The 27848-nt window shown below is 37.9% G+C and overlaps 1 protein-coding gene across 1 annotated transcript in view; it reads right to left on the reverse strand.

The window, feature by feature from the left end:
• Nucleotides 1-27092, reverse strand: part of AGBL4 (AGBL carboxypeptidase 4) — a 1493965-nt gene extending 1466873 nt beyond the window's left edge. The window contains exon 1 of the mRNA XM_053576008.1: nt 26902-27092. Within this exon, the coding sequence (XP_053431983.1) occupies nt 26902-26935 (34 nt within the window). The 5' untranslated portion in view covers nt 26936-27092. The remainder of the gene's footprint in view (nt 1-26901) is intronic.
• Nucleotides 27093-27848: the final 756 nt, after the last annotated feature.

Here is a 27848-nt window from a genome sequence, read left to right on the forward strand (position 1 = left end):
TACGTTGCTTAGGTTAGAGGCTGTATAATACTGCGGGATAACAATCTGGTGGGGATTGAATCAGACAAAACAGAATCCCCTAGACCAGTTCCCTGGACTCAGAGATGCCTAGTGGCATCCAGTATTCTCACAGGACTAGAGTGCCCCTCTGGGAATGTATTGGATTTATGGAAATAAGGCCTATACTCGGTTACCTAATCAATGGACTGGCAGTTGTATCATAGGCTTTATAAAACCTTCTTTCTTTCTACTGCCCATCAAGGCAGGAGAATTATTTGGACTTCCAGGAGCCACTCCTAAGGAAAAGTTCAGGCGGTATTGAGACCTACAAATAGGGGAGCGAAAAGACGATGTGTTGTCCCCAGAGAGAATAATACAAAGTTATGGGCCAGCTACATGGGCAGAAGATGGATCATGGGGTTACCAGACCACCGTTTATACACTAAATCATATTATCCGATTGCAGGAGGTCTTAGAAATAATCACTAATGAAACTAGCAAAGCTTTGACCCTCCTTGCCCACCAGCAAACCCAAGTAAGACAAGCTGTGTACCATAACAGATTGTCTTTAGATTATTTACTTGCTGCAAAAGGAGGAGTATGTGGAAAGTTCAATCTAACCAACTGTTGTCTAAAAAATAGATGATCAAGGTCAAGTAGTAGAAAACGTACTATTGAAATCTCCAAACTGGCTCATATGTTGGTACAAGTGTGGCCTGGATTTGACCCAAAATCCATCCCTGGAAGATGGTTCTCTGCTTTCAGAGGTTTTAAGACCCTTGTAATAGGCATCTTACTACTGTTGCGTTCTTGTCTCCTCCTCCCATGCTTATTGCCAATATTACTCCAAATGGTAAGAAACCTAGTAAATTCGGCTGTATCTCAAAGAACCTCAAGTGGAGTGTATTACATGAATCATCATGAAACTGTGACACAGGTCAGTGAAGATGACGATGGTAATGAGACCTCATAACAACCTGTTCTAAGTCTCAAAACGGGAGATGAAGCAGGGGAGTGAAGCAGAACTATACTCTACCCTAGTAACTCTGCACAAGCATTAGCCAGGCAATCTGTAATAAGTAGGAAGCTACCAATTTCAATACACACTGCAGCAAATGTTCTTGTTATCTGTATGCCCTTCAGAGGATGCATGTTGAACTTCCCTGACCTTCTATTGTCTTTGAGGATGAGCGGCCATGTGCCAAAGGCATGAGCCAGCCTGACCTTCCCTGAATCATAAGATTTTCACGTGCACCCAAGCTTTTGGGGTGCGCTTTTGGGGACACGACACTAGTCCACTGAGTCTCCTGGCCAGTGAACAAAGCCACTTCCTCTTCCAACTGGTGCCTGGGAGTCTTTTGGTCTGAGTCAGCTCCTGCTACACTTTAATTTCCATGATTTTGTGTAGAAATGAATGTTTCTGTTGTCTGTAATAACCAAAACAACATGGTACTGCACAAGAACAGAGATAAACCAAGGGATCAAAACAGAAAAAACAAATATAAAACCATTCTCATATTGCCATCTAATATTTGACAAAGCAGACAATAACATACATGGAGGGAAAAAATCCTCATCCAATAAATAGTGCTGGGAAAAGTGAATAGCCACATGTAGAAGATTAAAACGGGACCCACACCTCTCACCGTTCATTAAAATTAATTCTCAATGCATAACAGACTTAAACCTAAGGCACAAAACTGTAACAATTCTAGAAAATACTGTTGGAAAAACTCTCTCTCTTTTTTTTTTTTATTAAATCATAGCTGTGTACATTAATGCAATCATGGGGCACCATGCACTGGTTTTATATACAATTTGAAATATTTTCATCAAACTGGTTAATATAGCCTTCCTGGCATTTTCTTAGTCATTGTGTTAAGACATTTATATTCCACATTTAGTATGTTTCACATGTACCCTTGTAAGATGCACTGTAGATGTGGTCCCACCAATTACCCTCCCTCGACCCATCCTCCCCCCTTCCCTCCGCTGTCTTTCCCCTTTCCCCATATTCTTAGGTTATAATTGGGTTATAGCTTTCATATGAAAGCTATAAATTAGTTTCATAGTAGGGTTGAGTACATTGGATACTTTTTCTTCCTTTGCTAAGAAGAATATGTTCCAGCTCCATCCATATAAACATGAAAGAGGTAAAGTCTCCATCTTTAAGGGGGCTTCCATGGTGTATCAACCAACGAATGGAAAAACTCTTATAGACATCAGCCTAGACAAAGAATTTATAAAGAAGACCCTAAAAGCAATCACAACAACCAAAATTAACAAATGGGACCTGATTAAATTAAAAAGCTTCTTCAAGCCAGGCATTGTAGCAGGCACCTGTAGTCCCAGCTACTTGGGAGGCTGAGGCAAAAGAATGGCCTAAGCCCAGGAGTTGGAGGTTGCTGTGAGCTGGATGATGCCACAGCACTCTACCAAGGGCGATAAAGTGAGACTCTCTCTCTACCAAAAAAAAAGAAAGAAAGAAAAAGCTTCTACCATGCCAAGGACAAAATCAAATACAGCAAATAGACAATCAACAGAATGGGAGAAAATATCTGCATGCTATACATCCAATAAAGGGCTGATAACCGGAATCTACATAGAACTCAAGCAAATCCGCAGGAAAAAACTTAACCCCATAAATGCATGGGCAAAACACATGAACATGAGCTTTTAAAAGGAAGATAGCATATGAAAAATGTTCAACATCTTTAATCATCAGGAAAATGCAAATCAAAACAACAGTGAAGTATCACACAACTCCAGTAAGAATGGCTTTTATCAAAAATTCCCAAAACAGCAGATGCTGGCCTGGATGTGTAGAGAGAGTAACTCTTATATACTGTTGGTGGGACTGCAAACAACTAGTACAACCTCTATGAATGTCATATAAGACATTCTTAAAAGAATTAAAAGTACACCTACCATTTGATCCAGCAATCCCACTATTGGGTGGAATGTTTATTGCAACACAATTCACAATTACAAAGATATGGAATTAACCCACACGCCCATTAGTACATGAGTAGATTAAGAAATTGTGGCATATGTACACCATGGAGTACTACTCAACAATAAGAAAAAAAAGTGAAGTGAACTAATACCTTTTGTAACAATCTGAATGGAACTGGAGACTATTCTTCTAAGTATCACAAGAATAGAAAAACACCACACATACTCACTATAAAATTGGAACTAATCAATCAACACCCATGTGCACATTTGGTAGTAAAACACAACGGAAAGCAAGCAGGTGGGAGGGAGCAGGAGGAGTAAATTCACACCCAACAGGTACAATGCACACTATCTAGGTGAGGGGCACACTTAAGACTTTGGCTCAAACTGTACAAAAGCAATTTATGTAACAAAAATATTTATATCCCTGCAATATTCTCAAATTTAAAAAATAAAAAATGATAAATAAAAGATTCTTTCTAAACAAGTTCTGTGGTCAGAAGACAGATTTATTAATAGCTGATATTTAAGCTTTCAATCCAAGTGTCCCAAAAAACTGTTTTCCTGTTTACTTCTAATCCTCTATAGTCCTCCTTTCTCCTTCCCATCTTCAATACCACACTGAACTTAAAGGGGATTTCTAATAAATCAGATCACTTAATACAGAAAAAAGCATCACTCGACTCCTATTGGGGGTCTTCTGTCTTCTTGTAGAATCTAAAGAGTCAGAGACAGGTTTCTCTTGGTTCTAAACTCATGCTATCTTTACATGGAGTTCCTTGATTGCTTTAGTATTGGGGAGTACCAGATAGTATTTTGTACTATAAAAAAATCTTAGCCTATGTGTATGTGTGATGACTGACAATTCACTGTTGAGAGCTGAATGTTTAAAGATGGCTAACAGCAATTGTAATGAATAATGACAACTGCAGGGGACTACTCTTTTTCTCTTTTTTTTTTGCATATTTAGATTCTTTGCATATTTAGATTAATTAAAGTCTTTTTTTGTGTGTGTGTGTGTGGTTTTTTTTTTTTTGGCCGGGGCTAGGTTTGAACCCGCCACCTCCGGCATATGGGACCCGCACCCTACTTCTTGAGCCACAGGTGCCGCCCAATTAGTCTTAAAAGGGTTTGAACACTGTGGAGCCTATGAGAGATTTAAGACTCCTTTGGAGGACGAACTCATCACAGAGGTCACCCACCAGCCTCAAGGGAATATCTTTGTAGTACAATACATTATGGAATCATTGCAGGGCCCATTCTCATGGCATTAACCTCTTTTTAGTGTCTCTGGATTCAGTATAAAAGTGGGATACTTGATTATTAAAGATCTAATACTCTGCTTCCTAATACTCAACTGTGCCTGCTTTTCATATATTTATGTATTAGTACCACAAAACTGAAAATGCTTTATTGGCCCTTTTGATTACTGGCCTCTGCTTTGAGCTCAGCAGTCCAACTGAAAAACAGATACTAAAGTAAAAGGCCACCTATCTAACTAGATTGGTCTCCAAAATAAGACTTTCTGGCATTAGGCTAGTTATTTTGAAAAGGTTTCTAAATTTTCTCCAGACACACTAGTATATTTCCTTATAAAATCCCGTAGCAAAAGCCTATGACTTTTTGTTTTTAGCATCCACTTTTTAATCTTTCTGTGCTTGGAGATGTAAATTTGCTACACTGTTATCTCTAAAAATCAACAACATGGTGCCTCAGCCATGTGGGAAAAATAAACTTTAAACTTTTTTTTTTACAAAGGCACAGTTTGAATCCAGCTGTACTTTTAAACCAGTGACTTTTACCTGTTTTATAGTTAAAATTTTAAAATCAAAGATATAAAGTCTTTACTTCTGTTTGTCTGTATTTTTATCTGTACAAGTCTTTTTACATATGTCTATATACTAAACTGACTCTGAAATAAATGAGCCTTCATAAAATAAATAGCTAGCTCAAATTCTTTTAAGTTCATGTGACTTTAATTTTTTATAAATAAGACTAGTATCATATTATAGGTTTAACAAAAATAACTATGTCTTCTGAATTAACAACAAAATATGTGTGTATTTAGCTTAAAAGTTGTTGCTTATATGATGCTTGACTAAAAATAGTTAAGAAAAAATTTAACTTGAAATAATGGCTAGATTTGTCTAATGTCTCATAAATTTTCCAAACATAATTATTAAAGAATGAATAAGTAAAATAGATATAAATGGTATAAAAGTTTATAAATATACTTATAATAACAATTATGTCTATTATGGTAAACCTAAAGGTCTAGGTTTCTCAAATCATTTTTGTAATTATACCCTTAGTATTCTGCTGAATTAAATTAAATTATGGATATTTACTGAATATTTACATCATTTCAAATAAAATATAATGCTAAGATATTGATTACTAAATATTAGGTAAAACACATATACTTTTGGCTTCTTATTTAAGAGAGACAAAAGTTATTCAGTTATTCCACACTGAAAAATAGTTCCACTTAAAAGCCTACTTTTCTAAAAATCATACAATGTGTATTCATAAGCTCTTAGTATCAAAACTGCCCTTTATAGATCAACAAGGGGTACAAGGTAAGAAGGGGGTACAGGGCTAAAAACTCTGAGAAGCCACCAGCTTAGTTAAAATCACTATCTCTTCATTTGTTTGATAATAATTAGTCACTTTCTCATTGTTTGCTGCCTCTATACTTGTTATTCTGGAGTCACATAGATATGCTTATAAAGGTTCTTAACTATCTCTGTAGACATCTCCCTTGTGGAACCTAGGGCTAATTTTTCAGATATCTTCCAGGCCATGCATTCCACTATAACAGCTAACCCACCCAGACCAGGAACCAATAACAAGGAAATCACTCAACGGGTCTTTTGCCTCCTCCCCCCACACACACACAACCTAGTCAGCAAAGAAGGCAATTTCTACATCCCTATGGTTCCATCCCAAACCCAGCCAATTAGCAATTCCAATGGCCTAGACTTCTGCCTGCCAAACTGCCTTTAAAAACTCTTTATCTCAAATTTTAGGGGAGGCAGATTTGAGAAATTACTGCTCTGCAGAATTAAACTCTTTCTGTGCCATAACACCTGCTATCTCAGTGTACTGGCTTCCTCTCTTAAGCAGTGAGCAATGAACCTGGTTGAGCAGCAACGGTATGACACTCACAGTTAAAACTGCTTACTTCCTAGGTTTTTCACTAAAAACTAGGATATCTGGGAATTTACATTATAATTAATATATGTAATTATTTTTAAATACAATACCAAAAAATTTGCATGCAAAACTTATAAGTAAAATGTGTTTTTTGTAAAAAAAAAAATAAAATAAAATACATGAAAATATAGTTTTGTTAAAGGAAAAGTAACTCTGTCTAGTTTAGAGGATATTTAAAGGTTGTTTAAAGTTGAAAGAAAAAAGAATGATAGGTAAAACTAAATATATATAAATTGGGGAGGAAAATTTAAAAATAATAATATAAAAACTTTTTACAAATCTTATCTATGTGGTCAAAATTGACTAAGATTGGATGAATCTCTATGTAAGATTTTATTAAAATTAGTTTTAGCAATAATAATGCACTGATACAAAAATAGAATTTGGTTTTCTCTTTTGAACAATATTCTCATGTAGTATTATTAAGAAATAATAAAAATATTTTTACCTTTTGAGTAATCTGCAAAAAAAAAGGGAAAGTTTGTCTCATGGTATCTTTATTAGCCTTTTTTTTCCCAGTAAACTTTTGTGGTTTTCTTTAATCAGTAGATTCACAAACCTCATTATTTATTTAGAAACCCAAATTTATATATATTTTGAAGGTTACATAAAATTAACAAAAGTGTTAGCAACATAGTCTAAGTGGTATGAAAAATATTCACTGCTAAACTGACTCAACTTCTAAATGTATCACCTTGAAACATGAGTGACTACAGAAAATATTTCAATATTTTTTCCTCTTTGTAATATATTGGTATTATCAGTCCTACTTATTTGCCAGGATAGCTTAAAATTACATAATATAATTTATAATAATCACTGTACAACAGTAAACATTAATGTAACTATATTCTAGGTTATTTTCATTAGCCTTGCCATACTCAGTCTTGCACACCTGAGTCATAGTATGCTCCAAGGATGTAAAAACAGAAACAGAAGGGCTACTGCTACATATGTATATGACAATTTCCTTAAGTTCTTAAAGGTACATTTTTATTTCAAATGATTTTTCCTCTTCTTTTGATTTTTTTAATATATGTACTTTTTTTTTCTTTTTTTAGAGACAGGGTTTCACTGTTGCCCACAGTAGAGTGCTGTGGCATCACAGCTCACAGCAACCTCCAGCTCTTGGGCTTAGGCGATTCTCTTGCCTCAGCCTCCCGAGTAGCTGGGACTACAGGCACCTGCCACAATGCCCAGCTATTGTATTGTTGTTGCAGTTTGGCCAGGGCCAGGCTCAAACCCACCACCTTCAGTATATGGGGCAGCACCCTACTCACTGAGCCACAGGCACTGCCCAGTATATGTACATATTTCTATTTCATATTAGTGTAAGAATACCAATGAATAGGTTATATTGTTTACATTTCTAAGGTAAAGTTCAAGTTGTAGTCCAGCCCTTCATCTAAGGAGTGTGCTGTACACCCTGATATAATGCCCATTACTAGAGCTTACCATTCTCCCTGCCTTCTCCCTTTTCCTCTATCTCTCTTCCCCCTCCCCCCACTTGAATATATTTGTATTTTTCTCTCTTGGGCATGTAGTAGTTTTTCTACAGGTTTCTTATTAGTCTTGAGTACATTGGATACTTGCACTTCCATTCTTGTGACACTTTACTAAGAATACGTTTCAACTCCATCCAGGTAAATACAAAAAGATGTACGGTCTCCCACTTTTTTATGGTTGAATGTATCCCATGGTATACATATACCACAGATTATTAATCCATTCATGTCAGTTGCTCTTATGTCTTGGCAATTGTGAACTAGGTTGCAAAAAAAAAAAAATAATACTGCAAATATCCTTGTGATAAAATGATTTTTTTCTTCTTATGGGTAAATACCTAGTAATGGGATTGCACAACCAAATGGAAGGTCAACATTTAGCTCTTTGAGGATTCTACATGCTTCTTTCCATAGAAGCTGTATTAGTTTGCAATCCCACCACCAGTGCAAAAGTGTATGCTTCTCTCCACATCCACACCAGCATTTGCAGCTTTGGGATTTTGCGATATGGTTTATTCTCATTGGGGTCAGTTGATATCTCAGACTGGTTTTGATTTGTATTTCCCTGATGTTTAGGGATGATGAGATTTTTTTTTCATGTGTTTATTGGCCATTGTCTGTCTTCTTCAGAGAAGTTTCCATCAAGTCTCTTGCCCACTTATAAATGGGATTGTTAGCTCTTTTCTTTTTATTAATTTGAGTTTTCTGTAGATTCTAGTTATCAGTCTTTGTCAGATTCATGCAAATGTCTTCTCCCATTCTGAAGGTTGTCTGCTTGCTTCAGAAAAGGTTATGACCTTAGCTGAGCAGAAGATTTTTAGCTTGATCATGTCCCATTTATTTAGTTTTTATGTTGCTGCACTTGACAAGTGCCAATTTCTTCATAAATTCTTTTCACAGGCCAATAGTGTTAAGAGTTTTTCCCAAACTTTCTTCTAGGATTTTTATTGTTTCAAGTCTTCAATTTAAATCTTATATACAGAGAGTGTAAATTTTTGTTTAAGTGGTGAGAGGTGCAGATCCAGTTTTGATCTTCTTCTACATGTGGCTAACAAGTTCTCCCAGCACCATTTATTAAATAGGGATTCATTTCCCCAGGGTGCTTTTGTTTGGTTAATCAAACATCAGATGACAATATGTGGCTGGATTAAACTTTAAGTTCTTTTTCTATTCCATAGATCTATGTCTCTACTTTTGTGCCAGTACCATGCTGTTTTGGTCACTGTAGCCTTCTAATATAACATGAAGTCTGATAGAGTGTTGCCTCCAGATTTGTTTTTATTTCTTAGAATTGCATTGACTTTTTGGGGGGTTTTCTGGTACCATAAGAAATGAATACTATTTTTTCCAGTTCTTCAAAGTATGACATTGATGCTTTGATGGAAATTGCATTAAATCTGTAGATCACTTTGAGTAGTATAGACATTTTAACAATGTTGATTCTTAGGCTGGGGGTAGTGGCTCATGCCTGTAATCCCAGCACTCTGGGAGGCCAAGGCAAGTGGATTGCCTGAGCTCATAAATTTGAGACCAGCCTGAGAAAGAGCAAGACCCCATCTCTAAAAACAGACAGGCATTATGGTGGGTACCTGTATTCTCAGCTACTTGGGAGATTGAGGCAAGAGAATTGCTTAAGCCCAAGAGTTTGAGGTTGCTGTGAGCTATAACACCATGACACTATACCAAGGTCAGCAAAGTGAAACTCTATCTCAAAAAAAAAAAGTTGACTCTTTCCAGCCACAAGTATGGTATTTTTTTTTCATGTTAATGTCTTCTGCTATTTTCTTTTTTCAGGGTTCATAGTTCTCTTTATAGAGCTTTTTCATGATTTTTGTTAAATATCTTCCCAGGTATTTCATTTTCTTTGAAGCTACTGGGAAAGGTTCTGTGTCTTTGATTTGATTCTCAGCTTAACTGTTATTGGCATATATGAAGGCTACCGGTTTTGTATCCCAAGACATTACTGTACTCCTTGATCACTTCTGGGAGTCTGGTGGTTGAGACCCTAGGGTTTTCCATGTACAAGATCATATTATCCACAGAGAGTGAGAGTTTGACCTCCTCTGTCTCCCTTTGACTTCCACTAATATTCTGTTGCCTGAATGCATTGGCTAGAACTTCCAGCACCAAGTTGAACAACAGTGGTGATAGTGGACATCCTTGTCTGGTTCCAGTTCTAAGTGGAAATGCTTTCAGTTTTACTCCATTCAATATGATACTGGCTGTGGGTTTGTTGTAAATGACCTCTATCAATTGAAAAAATGTCCCTTCTATAACTATTTTCTTAAGCATTCAGAAAAGGATGCTGAATTTTGTCAAATACTTTTCCTGTATCTATTGAGAGATCATAAGGTCTTTGGTTTTGCTTCCATTTACATGGTGAATTATATTTATGGATTTGTGAATGTTGAATCAAATTTGCATCCCTGGGATAAAGTATACCTGATCATGATGTATAATTTTTTTTTAATGTGTGGCTGTAATCCATTTTCTGGGATCTTACTGAATACTTTTGCATCAATATTCATTAACGGTATCAGTCTATAGTTTTTCTTTTCTGTTGGGTCTTTTCCTGGTTTTTGGTGTTAGGGTGATATTTCCTTCATGAAATGTGTTAGAGAGGTTTCTTTCCTTCTCTATGTTTTGGATTAGGTTTTGTCATATAGGTGTGAGCTCCCTTCGACGGTTTGGTAGAATTCTGGTGTAAAACCATCTAGTGCATTGCTTTTGTTTTTGAAAGATTTTTAATTTTTGTTACAATTTCACTGCTTGATATTAGTCTATTCAAAATTTCTAATTCTTTCTGGTTGAGTTTAGGAAGGTAGTATGATTCCAGGTATTGGTTCATTTCCTCTACATTTTCAAATTTCTGGGCATGGAGTTTTTAATAGTAATTGGTGATGATCTTTTATATCTCTGTGGTATCTGTTATTTCCCCTTTATTGTTTCTGATTGAGGTTATTTCTATTTCTGGTTAATCTGGCCACTGTTTAGCAATTTTATTAATCTTTTCAAAGAACCAACTCTTTGTTTCACTAATTTTCAGAATGATTCTTCTGTTTTCAATTTCATTTAATTCTAATCTAATTTTGGTTAATTATTTTCTCCTGCTAGGTTTGTGATGGGATTGCTCGTCCTTTTCCAGCTCCTTGAGGTGATCCATTAGGCTGCTGAGTTGTAATCTTTCTGTTTTCTGGATGTGAGAATTTAATGCTATAAATTTCCCTCTTAGGACAGCCTTTACAGTATCCCACAGGTTTTGATAGCTGTGGCTTCATTGTCATTTTGTTCAAGAAATCTAATGATTTTCTTCTTTATTTCCTCCTTGACCTGCTATCATTCAGCACAAAGTTGTATAGTTTCCATGACTTTATGTGGGTATAAAGATTTCTGTTGGAATTACGTTCAACTTTTATTCCATGATGGTCCAAAAAGATACAGGTATAATTTCTATTCTTTAAAATTTGTTGAGGTTGATTTATGCCCTAAAATATGATTGATTTGGGAGGATGATCCATGGACTGATGAAAAGAATAGAATGTATACTCAGTTTTATTTGGATGAAATGTTTTGTATATGTCTCTTAAGCTAATTTGTTCTAAGGTTGTATTTAAAGCTATTGCTTCTTTAATTAGTTTCTGCTTGGAGGATCTTTCTAGTTCTGTCAGAAGGGTGTTGAATTCCCCAGTTATTATCATGCTGGAGGATATCATATTGTTCAGATCAGTTAGTGTTCATTTTATATATCCAGGAGCATTTAAGTTGGATGCATAGATGTTTAGGATTGAAATGTCTTCTTGTTGTATTGTTCCCTTCATCAGTATATAGTGTCCATCGTGTCTTTCTTTTTATTGTTGTTGGTGCTTTAAATCCAATTATATCTGCAAATGAGACTGCAACCCCTGCTTTCTTCTGATTTCCACTTGCCTGAAATGTTGCTTTCCATACCTTCACTCTGAGTCTTGTTTCATCCTTAGAGATTAGATGTGTGTCTTAAAAGACATCATATATTTGGCTTGTGCTTTTTATTCAGTCAGCCAGCCTGTCCTTCTTTAGTGAGGAATTCAAGCCATTCGTTTATTGAGAAAATTGATAGGTATGATGTACTTCTATTAATCTTGTTTTGTGGAGGTCCATTGTTTACTTTAATCCTTTGCACCATGTGAAAGCTAGGCTTTGTCATTTAATTTGTGGGTGCCTTTACTTTAGTAGGGGTCCATTGTTCTGGTCAGTGTAAAGAAAAAGTCTGAGTACTTCCTGGAGAGCTGGTCATGTGCTGGTGAATTTCCTCAGTGTTTGCATGACAGCAAAATATTTGGTGTCTTTGTTGAATATGAAACTTGAGCAGGATACAAAATCTTGGGCTGAAAATTGTTTTGTTTAAGGAGATTAAAAACAGGTGACCACCCTCCTCTGGCTTAAAACGTTTCAACTGAAAAGTCCACTGGTATTTTTCCCCTTGTAGATAAGAAATTGTTTACACATGGCTGCTTGCAGAATTTTCTCTTTCATTTTGACTTTGGACAAGTGTCTAGGAGATGCTTTGTTTGAATTGAGTCATGCTGGGCTTCTGAAACGATATGGTATCTGGATTTCTGGTTCTCTTGCAATGCTTGGGAAATTCTCCACTATGATGTCTTATAATAGAGCTTCTGTGCTTTTAGGACCATCTTCTCCTTCAGGAATCCCTATAATTCAAATGTTCAATCTTTTAGAGTATTCCCATAACTCTCTCAGGGAATATTCTGTTTTTACTCTCCTATTTTCTTCCTCTTTGAATGATTGGATTAGTTCAAAAGTCTTGTCCTGGGTTTCTGAAATTCTTCTCCATGTTCAACACCAATGCTAAGGCTCTGTACTATGTTTTGAATTTCCTTGAATGCCTCTTTCAATCCCTTAAGCTCTATTATACCCTTCCTACTTATGTCCAGATCCTTGGTGTCTTTGTCTTTAATGTCACTAATTCCTTGAGACAGTTTTGGACTTCTTTTTGGATTTCTTTTTCCATCATCTCAATTCCATTCATCTTAGTTACCAACCATATTCTGAATTCTATTTCTATCATTTCAACAATTTCTCTATAGATGGTATTTTCAGCTGTATTTCCCCAGGAATCTCTTAGAGGGGTTGATCTCTCATTTTTCATGTTGCTAGGGTTCTTCTCATTCTTCCCCATGTGAATTTTTAATTTATTTATACATTTATTATACTTTATAAGCTGGAATGTTAGGTTGTCCCTAAAGTTATTGAGAGTTAATATAATTGGGGACCCTTAGATAGCACCCCAGAGACATATTTAGTAACTAAAACTGATGGGGTGAGATCAGATCTGGAGGCCTCAGGAAACTGAGCTCCCTAACCCTTCACCACTGACTGCTCAAATGAGCTGGAAATTATGCCTGTGGCCCTTCCCACATAGCCTCACAAAGCTCCCTTTCAGGGCTGCAGCATGAGAGTCTCTTGAGGACCAACCTTGCTTTCTCCAGGTTGGATGGGGTATGCGGGGTGGGGGGCAGACCTCTGGGTGAAGATCCTAGGCTGGGGGAATTTCCCAGTTAGTGCAAACTGATTCTTTCTGGTATTAGCCCATCCTCTACCTGGTTTAAAAAGCCACTTTTTTTGCTGGACTTACTGCCATAACAGGTTCAAACCACTGGAGGCTCCAGCCAGTTGAGGCAGAAGGAGGGGAACCATGGACCTTCCCAACTGATCCCACCCAGCAGTGGGAATGCCTCTTGCACAAACAAATTCAAAAAAGCCATGGTCTTTCACTGGAGGTCTGGCTGCAGATTGGGTACAATGCAGCCATCACCCATGGCTGAAGGAAGGGAAGTGCCTCCCCAGGTCTGCTTTCCAGACCTTCCCAGGGCAGATCAGCTAAGGCTAAGCCCATCTCTCTATAAGTCAGCAGGAGAGGAGCCAGGGATGCTAGGCATAGACAATAGGCAGGGCCACTATAGAGGGCATGGGAAAGATCTCCTCCCCAGCAAGAGTGAAACCCAGAAGGGACCATGCCACACCAAAGTCAGTGCAACTGAGCCACAATTTCCTCTTGCAGGAGTGGGAGGCAAGTATACTTAGTTCACTTGGATGTCACAATGTAGAGGACCACCCTCCTCCACCCCACCAGGAACTCACCAAACATACCAGAGGGAAAGGCAGGACCCATCTCTTCCTCCTACCATGGCCAGTCAAGGAGCCAGCTAGTTATAGTGAGAGAGAAGACCTTTGAAATCCTTGCTTCTGTGGTTGGTCAGGGACTCCTTTGCCTTTCTGGTGTCTGGCTTCCGATGCCTGGGGTTGGGAGAGACCTCCAGGCTGTCTGTGGGGATCCAGCACTCTGCCTGCATAAGCACTGGGAAGCTGGCCTCTCAGGGGGCAGTCTGTCAGGTAATGGGGAGGGGGAGAGGACTGTGGGCTTAAGGCAGTGGAGAGAAAATTTGTTCATTTTTATGCCAGGCAGGATGGAGACCCAGAGGTTGAAATTCCTAAGTGCAGGAGAACTGGGACTTCATGGATAGCTCCTGTGGAGTGAAATAAGAGGTCTTCTGCTTACAGCAAACCCACTGGTTGGGGTGGGGGTGGGGGGTCCCTTCCCCTTTCGCACTAGGCACCTTCAATCTAGTGGCTCTGTATCTGATCTCTGTTCTCTTCTATCCCCTTTCTCTCCCCCTCAGTTTCTCTCAGTGGGGATGACATGCACCTTGATTTCTTCTCCTTGTGTTCAACCCCCCAATTTTGACTTCTCTGAGTTCACTTTAGTCCAATTTTTCTCCTTCTGGACAGGAGCTTCTGGCAAAAGCTGCCTCTAGTGGGCCATTTTGCTCCAACCTTTATTAGGCATTTTGATTGTTTAGAAAACTGAATCTCCTCTCTAACCAAGAATAAAAGGTTTTGCTTTTTAAAATACTTTCATTATCGCTCTGACTAAAAGAATGACTATTATTTTATAGTGACCCCAGCTCCTATTTTGATCCAGTGTGTTAAATCCTTCTTATTTTAATAATATCAAGTGTTTTAAACCTCTAATACTTGATATAATTCCCAAAATCAAATTTCAAATTCTAAAATTAGATTTTTCATTTGGTATGTAAAAATCATATGGGAAGCACTGTGAAATAAGAAATGGTGTTTAAATTTCTCTGACTTATATTTGTATAAATATATTAGTAATATGTGTTCTAAAAATGTATGAGATTCTTAAAATTCTGATATGTCTTCATATGGTGTTATCAGTCATAATTACATTTGTAATTGTGCTAAATTGTCATATGCTATAGAAATAACCAAATTTCCTTGTCAACTGTGTCTTTAACTATGGATATTTTAAGTCTTTTGCCATCTACAATTATTAATTTACTTTAATTCCTCTCAAAAAGATGGTTTATAATTGGTTATAGTCCAAAATTTGCTCCTCTTCAAGGAAATTCATGAAAAGGACCCTGAAAAATACTCCTGAGTATAGGTTTCTAATAACTTTAAAGATTGTACCATTCGACTACGTAAACACTTCTAGAACTCTACTAAAAACAAAACTGATGAGTAGATGAAGATTGCTAACCCAGTATCAGGCAAAACAAAAGTAGATTACATAAGATTGTACTTTTAAGAGGACTGAGATGACTTTGTATAACTTTTTCTTTAAAATATTGCTAATTATTTTTATGTTTTATTTTCCAGAGTCAAGAAAATCTGGGGGGGGGGGGCTGTTTACAGCTTACAAAAATTGGGTAAAATATACTTTTGTGAACAGAATTAAAACATTTACCTTTATCTTTACCTGATTTGTCCAAAATTTGGAAACTGCGAGTATTCTTAATTTACAGCAATTTATTTATTTGCATAAATTCAGTAAGAATCTGTTCTCTTTTGTAACAGAACACAGTTGGATATACTGGTTATTTTATGAAGGCTTTGACTAAAATGACATATTTTTAGATGTGACCAGACTACTTTAAGGAATTAAGATTGACTTTATAGAAGCAATAAAAAGCCCATTGAAAAGACATGTCCAACCCGCAGCCTGCAGGCCACATGTGGATTATATGAGGACTTTTTTGCTTATCTGTGGTGACAGATATCATGAAAATTATGCATGGACCTCTTTTTTTTTTTTTTTGCTCATCAGCTTTCATTAGTGTTTGTGTATTTAATGTTTGGCCCAAAACAACTCTTCTTTTTCCAATGTGGCACAGATAAGCCAAAAGGTTGGATACCCCTGTCGGTTCCCTTATAAGGTTCCCTTACAGGACTGTGGACCTTTTAGTAATTAAAGAATTTTCTGACTGGTCCAGGAACTTCAGGATATTTTGGGAACCTCTAGAAGAGAAGTCACCAGATTCATACAGGTATTCATAGTCTGATGGTAAATTGTTGGCTTTCAAAAGTCTAATCCAAAATTCCTTCTGAAAAGTTCCAGCAAAGCCATCTTAAAGAGAGCCTATATGGCCAATCACTATTCTTGCTGCACTTTATGCAAATAAACAGGCCAAGTATAATATGCAATAAATTTATCCTTGATAGAAATGGGAAACTAGAGAAAAAAATCATATTTCAGAAGAAAACTAACACAGCTATTATTAGATTATAGCTTTGCCTATTGTTTTTTGAGTTTTTGTTATTTATGCCTACAATTTGGACTGAATTCTAAATTCTTTATTGGCTACAAGTCTTGAAACTAACATTTTCAATTTTTCTCCCATTTTTCTCACTTGGAATCACTAGAAATTAAAACTGCATTTTTATTGAAGCTCTGCAAACTGAAGCTAGACAACTTGATATAAACTTTGGGAGAAATCACCAAAGAAATGTATACATAAATAGCCTTCATGCCTTCTAATATGTGGACTACTCTAAAAGTTTGCTTAAATAGCTGCCTCACACTACTATCCAGAAAAATCTATCAGATTTCCACTGCATTCTGAAGATACTTCAGAAAATGTAAAAAAACTAGCCTATAGCCTATTTCAGATATTAACCTTTATTTTTCTTCTGTTTCCGTAAAAGTGCCTCTTACTGAATATCCATTTGACTTCATAATATATATAGGCCTAGCCCACCCGCAATGCCACCTCCTGAAACAGGACACAACTGTTTAACCAAACTAATCTAGTCTCAAGGCTGATATACTGATTCAAAAGTTATGAGATGACATATTTAAATTTACTCTTTTCTGCTTATCCTAATTTATTATTTTCTACTCCTTTACCTCTAACAATGTTTAACCCAAATGTCTCTAAATTTATGAACTTGGCTTTTAATATCTGAAATTTTTTTAAATTTCAAAGTGGAGACTGAAGGAAATAAAAATATTTTATATCAAAATATACTTTCTGATTTATTTTGAGATGGCTGTGCAGCGAGCCAGCAAAGAGAAGTAGCCCAGAAAACTGACTTTTGTCAGAGAGATTTGAATCTATAGAGAACATCTGCATGGATGCACTCTGGCTTTCTCTGAGGGTCTTCCCTTGCCTGATCTAGGAAATAAATTAGGAGCCCGACATATTTAAAGGTCTGTAGAAACATTTACCATCTCTGTCCTCTGAGGGTTGCTACCTGTAAGGTTTCATTTAGATAACACCACCACTTTTCTAGCCAGACCTCCTCTTCCTTCTCTCCCTAACTTGTGTTGCCACTATACCCTGATTTACCATCATAACCTACTTTTAGCCATGCTTCTTCCCCCATTCTTTTATAACTTCAAGAAATTATAGAAGCTTCTATATGCCATTAAGAAAGATTGGGGGTAATCACTCTGGTAGTTCTCCCTCTCACCACACCCATATACATGTTAATAAATCAATGTACCTTCCTATAATTAATCTGCCTTTTGTCAGTTGATTTTTTTTTTAGCAAACCTTCAGAGGACAAAGGGGAAGCTTTTCCTTGACTCCTATAATAAGATAAACTAATAAACTAAATAATTGAGAGGCCATCATTTACTTTGGAGCTACTCTAGCACAGATGTCATCAGTTCAACCCTTTCTACCAAAGTATTCTTACTTTTAAGATTTCAGCTTCTGGTTTTTTGTTGTTGTTTTGTTTTGTTTTGTCTTTTTGAGACAGAGTCTCACTCTGTCACCCTAAGTAGAGTGCAGTGGCTTCATCACAGCTCACAGCAACCTCAAACTCTTGGGCTCAGGCTATCCTCTTGCCTCAGCCTCCCCAGTAGCTGGGACTACAAGCGCCAGCCACAACACTCAGCTAATTTTTCTGTTTTTAGTAGAGATGAAGTCTCACTCTTGCTCAGGCTGGTCTCAAACTCCTGAACTCAAGCAATCCACCCACCTCAGCCTCCCAGAGTGCTAGGATTACAGGCATGAGCCACCATGCCCGGCCAAGATTTCTACTTCTTAAATAGAACCTTATAACTAATACATAGAGGATTTCTTAACCTGAACTAAAGAATTTCTTAACTTGAAATCATTTCCAAATTTTGGGGTGTTTAGTATGCATTTCCATGGGAGAAAATTCATTATTTTTCATTGGATAATCAAAGGGGTCTATAACCCCAAGAAATGCTTAAAAACCTGAGAGGGGGTTTAAAAGGAATCTAGTCTTTAACTTTGTTAATAGATGAGTAATTTTGGCAACTTTGTGAATTTTATTCTCTGATTCTCTGACCTCCACAATTTTCCAGTGCATGTGTTGTCTGAGCTTCATTCTTTCTCTCTAGTCCCTATCCTTTTGCCTAACAACTTCCTCGGGCTAACTCCTTATCATTCACTACTCAATTCATGTGTCCTTTATTCCAAAAAGGCTTACTGAACTACAACTACCACCACCCCCAGGTTGTCAGGGAGCCATTCTCTGTGTACCACTTGACATTCTGTGGATGGTAATTTTCTAACTTTAGTTCTCCTCTACTAGGATACGAGTTCCATAAAGGAAAGGACTTTGTGTAATACAGCTCTGAATTCCCAGAGTTTAGTACAACGCTTGGTACACAAGATTTTCTATATAGGTTAAAACACAGTTCACACGTAGTGGTTTCTTCCACAGAGCATGACACAGAGATTCACGTATTACTCCTGAAATAAAGACAAAATATAACTATCGGCAGGTTGTTTTTCTTGTTCCCTTCCCCAAATTTCAGAGATTTTCTTCCCATAACACTGTTGAAAATCTTTATTTAGGAATTTACAATCTTATATAAAAACTTCCAACCCTGTATAAAATTTCAGGAGTCCTTTGTGTTTCTTGTTTTGTTTTCCTTCAGTTGACATGAGAAGTACATTATTTTGAAAGCCTGTTTAGAAACTCAAAAGTTCAAAATCAGTAATTCTTAAATATATGTGACAAAGAAAAATTTCTTTTTATTGATCCCATTAAGTAAATGAAGACTATAAAAAGCAAATATTAGCATATACCCATGTGATGAATACTATCAATAAATTATTACAAGTTTCCACATTTGCAATAATTTTTTATAAGCAGAAACATCAAATTCATCTAAGAATTAAATTTTTCCTTAAACCAATATTCAAATTAACATCTACTCCCTTGTTGAAATTTAACAATTAATAAAAATACTCTGCAGCTCACATAAGTCTGTGCTACTCTGAGATGACTCAAAGACAAAGCTGTGATTTTGTTAAGAATGTGTAAGCAAAATGTTGATATCCCTCTAACTTTCTTAACATGTAAGGGTGGCCATAAAGTTTGTATGTGATTTAAAATAGAATCATACATGAACTTTATGGACACTTGTATAGATCTCTAGTATTTCTCATTGAAAATGACACTGAGCCAAGATGCTGAAATCGAAGCCAAATAAGTACAACATTCATAGATCTGAGAAATACAGACATTATCAGAGAACCTTAGAAGAAACAACTTAAGTTTTCTGCTCTCTCCTAAACCCCCCCAAATGTGTTTTCTGTCCTAATATTTTTGGGATCTTTAACAAAAGCTATAGTCTTTCATGTTAGAAAAGATACAAAAATGACAAAAAAAATAAAATTTAAAAAATACTTCTAAAAAGGAGTAGAATTATATATATAAGTCCACATTCCCTTTTCCATAATTCCAAAACCTCCAAACCCCCAAATATCTAACCTTGGCACCAAAACTAATGTTGGTAGCAAAATTTGACCCAAATTAAAGCTTATCATGATTTTTATTCACTTAGTGTAAATATGATGTTAATGTGTTTGATCACATGGTATAGTCTCATACCCCACTGAGGGTACTATGCAATCAGCACTATTGCCTTTCCACAACAAAAAAATATGAATTCTGAAATATATTTGCAGCTAAAGCTGCCAGATAAGGGTAGACTTGCATTCCTCTTTTATTATTATTATTATTTTTTGAGATTAAATTTCACTCTGTCCCCCTGAGTAGAATGCCATGGCCTCATCATAGCTCACAGCAACCTCAAACTCTTGAGCCAAACAATCCTCTTGCCTCAGCTTCTCAAGTAGTTGGGACAATATATAGGTAGGCTAGTTTTTCTATTTGTTGCAGAGACAGAGTCTCACTCTTGCTCAGGCTGGTCTTGAACTCCTGAGCTCAAGCAATCCTCTCACCTTGGCCTCCCAGAGTGCTAGGATTACAGGTATGAGCCTCCATACCTGGCAGGATTTCCTCTTTTTTTTTTTCTTTTAAAGAGATTTTGCTACTGAGCCTTTGAGATAAAGCATACACTCAACAAATACACATGTGCACATAACGCTTCAGCTACCATTTCTTTGAGGGTATAAAAAATTGTGCACTCTCCATACTTTATCTCTAATTATCACCTGACAAGTAGCCTTTGCTACTCCCCAGTTAACAAACAAAGAAACTAAAACCAAAATAGCTTAACTATTTTGCCCAACTATTAACACAAGTTATAAGACAGTATTCTCATTTCTAAGGGTTTTAAAAATTTGAACATTCTCACTATAGAAGATTTCAGATTCATAAAGAGTTGCTTTTATAAAAAGACTCATTTATTTCACAGGCAAAATGATCGGGGTGCACAGTTCATTTTAACAGACTGCTCCATTCTAAAATGGTCTATAAGGACTTTCCTAAAAATAACAAACTTATAAATTAAACAAATTATTTTGCTGGGTAATTCAAACCAAAGCTTTTTATTATAAAATGAAGAAAATGAAGAATCTAAGAAATTGAAGCAGGTACAATCTAGCATGAGATTGATACCCCTACATCTAGTTAACTATAAAGTTTCTTTTTTATTTTTATTGATAGTCAAATTGCTTGGAGAAAAAAGATTCTTGACATTCATGTCCTCATTTTGAAGCACAAAATTTAAAATAAACTTCCTTTTACAAATCTGACCTTCTTGCAGAGCTATCTATATGCTTGAGAAAGTACCTCTCCCTTACTTCTTCAAGATATTCCTCAAAATCCACCTCACATAGAGAAAGGTCCCATGATGTATCATCCAGGTAACAGTTCTACAATCTCTAAAACTTGGTGGCTGCCTTTCCTCTGATGGAAAAACAGTTACATCAATGAATATAAAAAGAATATCTTATATTCATCAATATCTGTTCAAAGCTTGCTTTTTTATTTATTTTTTATTAAGTCATTTGTACATAGATCATAAATACATTTATACCATTATGGCATTCGATGTGTTGATTATTTGTACAAATTGGAGTGATTACATCCTACCAATCAACATAGCTTTCACCTCATTTACCCAATTACAGCATTAAGACATTTATGTTCCACACCTGATAGATCCAACTTGTACTTGCAATGTGCTCCATAGGTGTGGTCCCCCTACTAACCCTCCATCAACCCACCCTCCACCCCTCTCCTCTCCCTCTCCTTCCCTCCTTCATCCTAGGCTATATTTGTGTTTCATTTTTCATATGTGAGTGATTCCGCCTCACCTGATAAACCAAAGCTTGCTTTTATATGTAAACAATATGCAATACATTTGAAATTTTGTATATATAAGCTTCAAACTAAGGAAGCAACATTTATTGAGTACTTCAAGTATATTATTTCTAATATTCACAACTATCCTGCAAACACCATACCTATTTTATAGATGAGAAAACTGAATATTAGAAAACTTGAGCCTGAGGTTTACATCTAATAAGTCATAGAAACAGGATTTACATAAGGATATGTGCTCCAGTTCTTTCCATTTCATCTTGTTAAAATATATACTTAGAACCAGGAATTTTCATGATGGCTATGATTTCTTCAGAATGAAGCCTGGTGTAATACAAACAGAAAGGCAAATAATGACTCTTGACAATGATGAAATAGCCTTTAAAAACTATATTCTTATACCAATTCTTTGTAGATCTTGAACAAGTTGCTCGACTTCTCTATGTCAAAGTGTCTGTACATATAAAATGTAGATAATATCTTAGAGAGTTGTCATGTGACTACAGTTGATTATACAAAGCACTTAGTACAATGCCTGGTACAAAATAAACACTTCATAAACGTTAGCTATTGCTACTGAGATGAGAAATCACCAGACGGCCATATTTGATAACAGCCGACTCCAGCCAGCAATAACTAACTGCTCACCTAATTCAAAGGCAGTCAGTCCCAAAGGGTTAAAAACCAGAATCTATGAAGAACTCAAGAAAATCAACAAGGAAACAGCAAACAACCCCATTAAAAACTGGGCAAGAGATATGAACAGAATCTTTTCTCATGAGGACAGATGAATGGGCAACAAATACATGAAAAGCTAAAAAGCTGCTCACATTGTCTCTAATTATAAGAGAAATGCAAATCAAAACCACTTTGAGATATCATCTAACCCCAGTGAGAATAGCCCACATCATGAGGTCCCAAAACAACAGATTTTGGCATGGATGCAGAGAGAAGACAACACTCATGCACTACTGGTGAGTTAACTAATAGAGCCCATATGGAAATAAGTATGGAGAGTTCTTGAAGAACTATAAGTGGACCTTCCTTGTGATTCTACAATCACATTACTAGCTATCTACTGAAAAGAAAAGTCATTTTATCATAAAGACATTTGCACTTGGGGGTGGCTCCTGTGGCTCAGTGCATAGAGCTCCAGCCCCATATACCGAGGGGTGGCGGGTTCAAAGCTGGCCCTGGCCAAACTGCAACAAAAAAATAGCCGGTCATTGTGGCAGGTGCCTGTAGTCCCAGCTACTCAGGAAGCTGAGGCAAGAGAATTACCTAAGCCCAGGAATTGGAGATTGCTGTGAGCTGTGTGACGCCACGGCACTCTACAAAGGGCAACAAAGTAAGACTCTTGTTTCTAAAATAAAAAAAAAAAAAGAAAGAAAGAAAGAAAAAAAAGACATTTGCACTTGGATGTTTATGGCAGCTCAATTCACAATTGCCAAGACATGGAAGCAACCCAAGTCCCCATCAACTCATGAATGGATTAATAAACTGTGGTATATGTATACCATGGAATACTATTAAAAATATTAAGGGTTTTTTATCTTTTATAACAATCTGGAGTATTTGGAGAACACACTGCTAAGTAAAATATTACAAGAATGGAAAAACAAGCATCACATGTATTCAGTACTAAACTGGAACTAGTAGATTAACAACCAAGTACTCACGTGAGAGAAAAACTCAAATTCAAGGAGGGAAGGGGCCCTTCAGTAAGTTCCCACCTAACAGGTACAATATACAGGTATATGGCACACCTCCTGGGTGAAGAACACAACTCAGACTTTAACTTGCAAATGCAAACAGTGTGATCTAATTGTTATATACCTTCATATTAATCTGAATTTTTTTAAATAAATAAATAGGCAGTCAAACCTAACAATGGACTGTGATCTAGTGGTAAAAGATGATGAATGTCAATAAAATTTTCTCTCTTAGAAATCTAAATTAAGAAACAAAGACTGAGGGCGGCACCTGTGGCTCAAAGGAGTAGGGCACCGGCCCCATATGCCAGAGGTGAGAGGTGGCAGGTTCAAACCCAGCCCAGGCCATAAACTGCAACAACAACAACAAAAAAAAAAAGGATTAATAAACTGGGGTATATGTACACCATGGAATATTATATGCAGCCTTAAAGAAAGATGGAGACTTTACCTCGTTCATGTTTACATGGATGGAGCTGGAACACATTCTTCTTAGTAAAGTATCTCAAGAATGGAAGAAAAAGTATCCAATGTACTCAGCCCTACTATGAAACTAATTTTTAGCTTTTATATGAATGCTATAACCCAGTTATAACCTAAGAATATGGGGAATGGGGAGAGGGACGAGAAGGAGGGGGAAGGATGGGTGGAGGGAAGGTGATAGGTGGGATTACACCTGCGGTGCATCTTACAAGGGTACATGTGAAACTTAGTAAATGTAGAATATAATTGTCTTAATACAATAACTAAGAAAATGCAAGGAAGGCTATACTAACCAGTGTGATGAAAATGTGTCAAACTGTTTATAAAACCAATGTATGGTACCCCATGATCGCATTAATGTACACAGCTATAATTTAGTATTAATAAAAAAAAGAAACAAAGAAACAAAGACTGAGCCAGTTAATAATGATTCAAAAGTTAAATGATCTGACTTGCACTATCTAACTTTTCAGTCTTCATTTTACATCACTTAGTAGCATTCAATCTGTTGAGTATTCCATTTATCTTGAAACATTTTTTTTAGTTGTACTCTAATCTCTCCAGCTCTACCTTTTTAGTCTCTTTGGAAGGCACTGGAAAATTGCAGCTACTCCTCACTTCATCCCAGGCCTATTTTCATCCACACCTATAGCTGTTAATTATTTAGGGTTTTTTTTTTTTGTTTTTTTGCAGTTTTTGGCAGGGACTGGGTTTGAAGCTGCCACCTCTGGTATATGGGGCCGGCGCCCTACTCCTTTGAGCCACAGGCGCTTCTCAATATTTAGAGTTTTGTTGTTGTTGTTGTTGTTGTTGTTGTTGTTGTTTTGAGACATCTCACTCTGTTGCCCTCAGTAGAGTGCCCTAGCATCATAGCTCACAGCAACCTCAAACTCTTAAGCTCATGTGATCCTCTTGGATCAGCTTCCTGAGTAGCTGGAACTACAGGTGCCCACTAAAACACATGGTTAATTTTTCTATTTTTAATAGAGACAGGTCTTGCTCTTGCTCAGGCTGATATCAAACTCCTGAGCTCAAGCGATCCACCCCCACTCCCCGCAGTCTCAAGAATGGAAGAGTGCTAGGACTACAGGTGTAAGCCACCATGCCCAGCTTCCAGTAATTATTTATGTGCCAAAATAATTATCCCTATGCCAGTTCAGACTTCTCTTGTAAATTCAACTGCTTTGTCAAACTCTCCTCTTATTTGAATGTTCTAATGGTACCTCAAACTCCATACATCCATACTCCATAAATTCATGATCTGACCTCTCAGACCTAACTGAGAGCCTTTTCCAATGCTTCCTGTCTCAGCAATGTCACCACCAACTATCCAGCTACACAAGTTAGAAAATGAGTAGTCTTTGATACCTCTTTCTCCCTCATCCTCATACTTTACTAAGTCCCATTAAATTTTAACTCCTAAATATTTCTCAATGCCTTTTCTTCATCTATATTCTACCTTCTAACAGGTCTTCACTCTTGTATCCTCTGTGCTTTTGACACTATAGCCAGAGAGAGCTATTTTTTAGTTTATTCTAATCATGTCATGTTCCCTCTTAAAAGAAGCCAATGGCTTCTCATTATTCTTAGGATTTTTGACCAAAATGAGTATCACAGCCAACAAAGAAGATCTGGTTTCAGCTTACTCCTTCTCACCTCTCAGTTCTAGAAATGCAAGATTGATAAGCAAAACAAAGCCCTTGTGGAACTTGCATTATAATGGAAGGAGACAGACAATATTCAATACAAATAAGTAAACTAAATAGTACGTTCAAAAGCAATAAGGTACTATGACAAAAGAAGAACAGGGTAAGAAAATCAGGAATAGGGAACTTCCAGTGCCTAATTTGATGCCTGACATATAGTTAGCACTTAATATTGATTGGATAAATGAATAAAGGAATGATCACATTCAAATTATGAAGGAGCTAAATAAAACTAGAAATTATTAGAGGAACTGGTCAGTAGAAGAAAAAAAAGAGATACCATAAAGGCCTTGAGAAATAGTGATCCCTTGAACCATGCCTATTAGCTTCATATAGTTTCCAGTTCCAGTCCAGAGGCAGGGTGTTTTTGTAACATAACCACACACACAAAATACACACATACACACACACCCAGGGCTGAAGTAATTCAAGTGGATCACTCTCAAAACCATAACATCTAGTCAGGACACATATACAAGACTATGTATACCACTACCACCACCCACCACCACACATATCTCCAAAGCCATTGCTTTTCTACACAAACACCAGTGTCATCCCTTGTACAGAGTTCCAGTTCTTCAGTCCCTTTTAGGAACAAATTCCCTCCCACACACACAAGGCTGTTAAAAGTCTTGATTTTTTTCTGTGATCCTGAAAGGTACTTAAAGTCACTCTCTCTCATACCCACAAGCTGTCCTCTTAGGAATACAGTCTCCCTGCCCTTTAAAAACGATCTTCTACCCACAGAGATGTGGACATATATCCCTTTGTGATTTTGAATGACCTTCAAGATTTCTGATTCCATATATACTCACAGGCTGCAGCCTCCTTTGGTAGGCTCCTAAAAGACTGTGGCTTTGGGTGGACACTCAAGACTCTTGTCTTTTAAAGAACCAATACAAGGCTTTGTATACTTTTTCTGTGACCACCGATGACCCTGAGGACATTACCCTTCCCCAAAACACAAATACTCTGTGTCCACCTCCTTCCATGGCAATTAAAGTCATGCACCTTCCACACACACCTGCCTCTTCAGAATCACTGCCTCTCCTCCCTTCCCACCCACTCCAAATTATGCCGCTGTAGGAATTTCTCCCATGCTCCCACGGGGTTATGTACACCCTCTCCATGACACAGCCTATCCCTAGAATCGCCTATCCCACCACAGGTGCCCCTCAGGATTAGGCTCCTGTGCCTTCCCCAGCCCACGCTCCTTCAGGAGTGTGCACGTTCCCCCACGCTCTTCTCAACCACAAGGACTTTAAGGTCTCTGCCCGCCACCCAGGGGAGGACACACCTCCCTTGACCCTTAACCCCGAGGTCGTAGCCACGCCGCCCAAATACACAGGGAAGCCTAGTCCGGAGCAGGGCCAAGCTCGAGTCCCCTGTCCTCTCAGGCCTAGGACAGCCCCCTCTCCCCAACCCGCCTCAGCGTTCCCCTGATCAGCCGCCCCCACAGACCTGCCTCAGGCACCGTCTGGCTCCGCTCCGCCATTTTTGTTGTCCCTCAGTCTCTGATCCCACGCGAAAACCTTGGGGCAGTAGGGAGCAGGCGTTAGGATCAGCGGACTGACAGGAGCTCCCTCAGGAAGACGCGGCCCAGCGGTTGCCAGGGTAACGGGTGGCGGGCGTGCAGACGGCCGGCGCGCGGCGGCGGGGCGGGAGGGGCGGGCTAGGAAGAGCGTGCGTCCGAGACCCCGCCCCCTGGGCGCCAGCCGCCTACGGGCTGGGCGCGCGCCGCGGGCGCTCAGTAACGCTGCTCTTCTGCAAACCGGCCCGTGTCCTGGCAACTGAGCAGGCTCAGCCTCCTCTGGGGCTTCTGAGGCCTCTGGGTCAGGTCTGTTGGGCTGGCACTTTCCTGGTGCCCACCAGGGTCCTCGTGCCGACCACGCAGCCTAGCTGAGCTGGCTTTTCTGTGATTGGTGCTGTACTCTGGGAACTTGGGACAGGGTTCTTGATTTCCCAGGGCTTCTCCGTGTGGCCTGCCTGGGAGGTAATTTATGCCTCCAACTGAAATGCAGTGAGAACCAACTGTGTGCTCATCCCAACCCAAACACATAGAGACCCAATGAGTTCTGGTTCCTTGCCCCTCTGCAACTACACCCACCCCCAGCCCTAGAGAAGATTTCTCTTTTGCTGATGTATTTCTCAGGAAACGTAAGATGCTCTTTTCCACCTTTTAGTGGAGACATGCCACTATCTTCTGAGATCAAGCTGAATATTACCCTCTGCCCAGCTCTGTCCTTCGACAGTCCCTTGGTGTGTCCTTTGTTCCAACACTTGAAATGTTTTATGCACTATTTCTTCCTTACCAGACTATGAACTCCCTGATAACCAGAGGTCCATCTCTTCATCTCTGTATACTCCATAGTGTGGCATGGTGCGTGACACTAAGTAGGCACTAAAGC

The sequence above is a fragment of the Nycticebus coucang genome, chromosome 22 (assembly GCF_027406575.1).
Source record: "Nycticebus coucang isolate mNycCou1 chromosome 22, mNycCou1.pri, whole genome shotgun sequence".
NCBI lineage: Eukaryota > Metazoa > Chordata > Mammalia > Primates > Lorisidae > Nycticebus > Nycticebus coucang.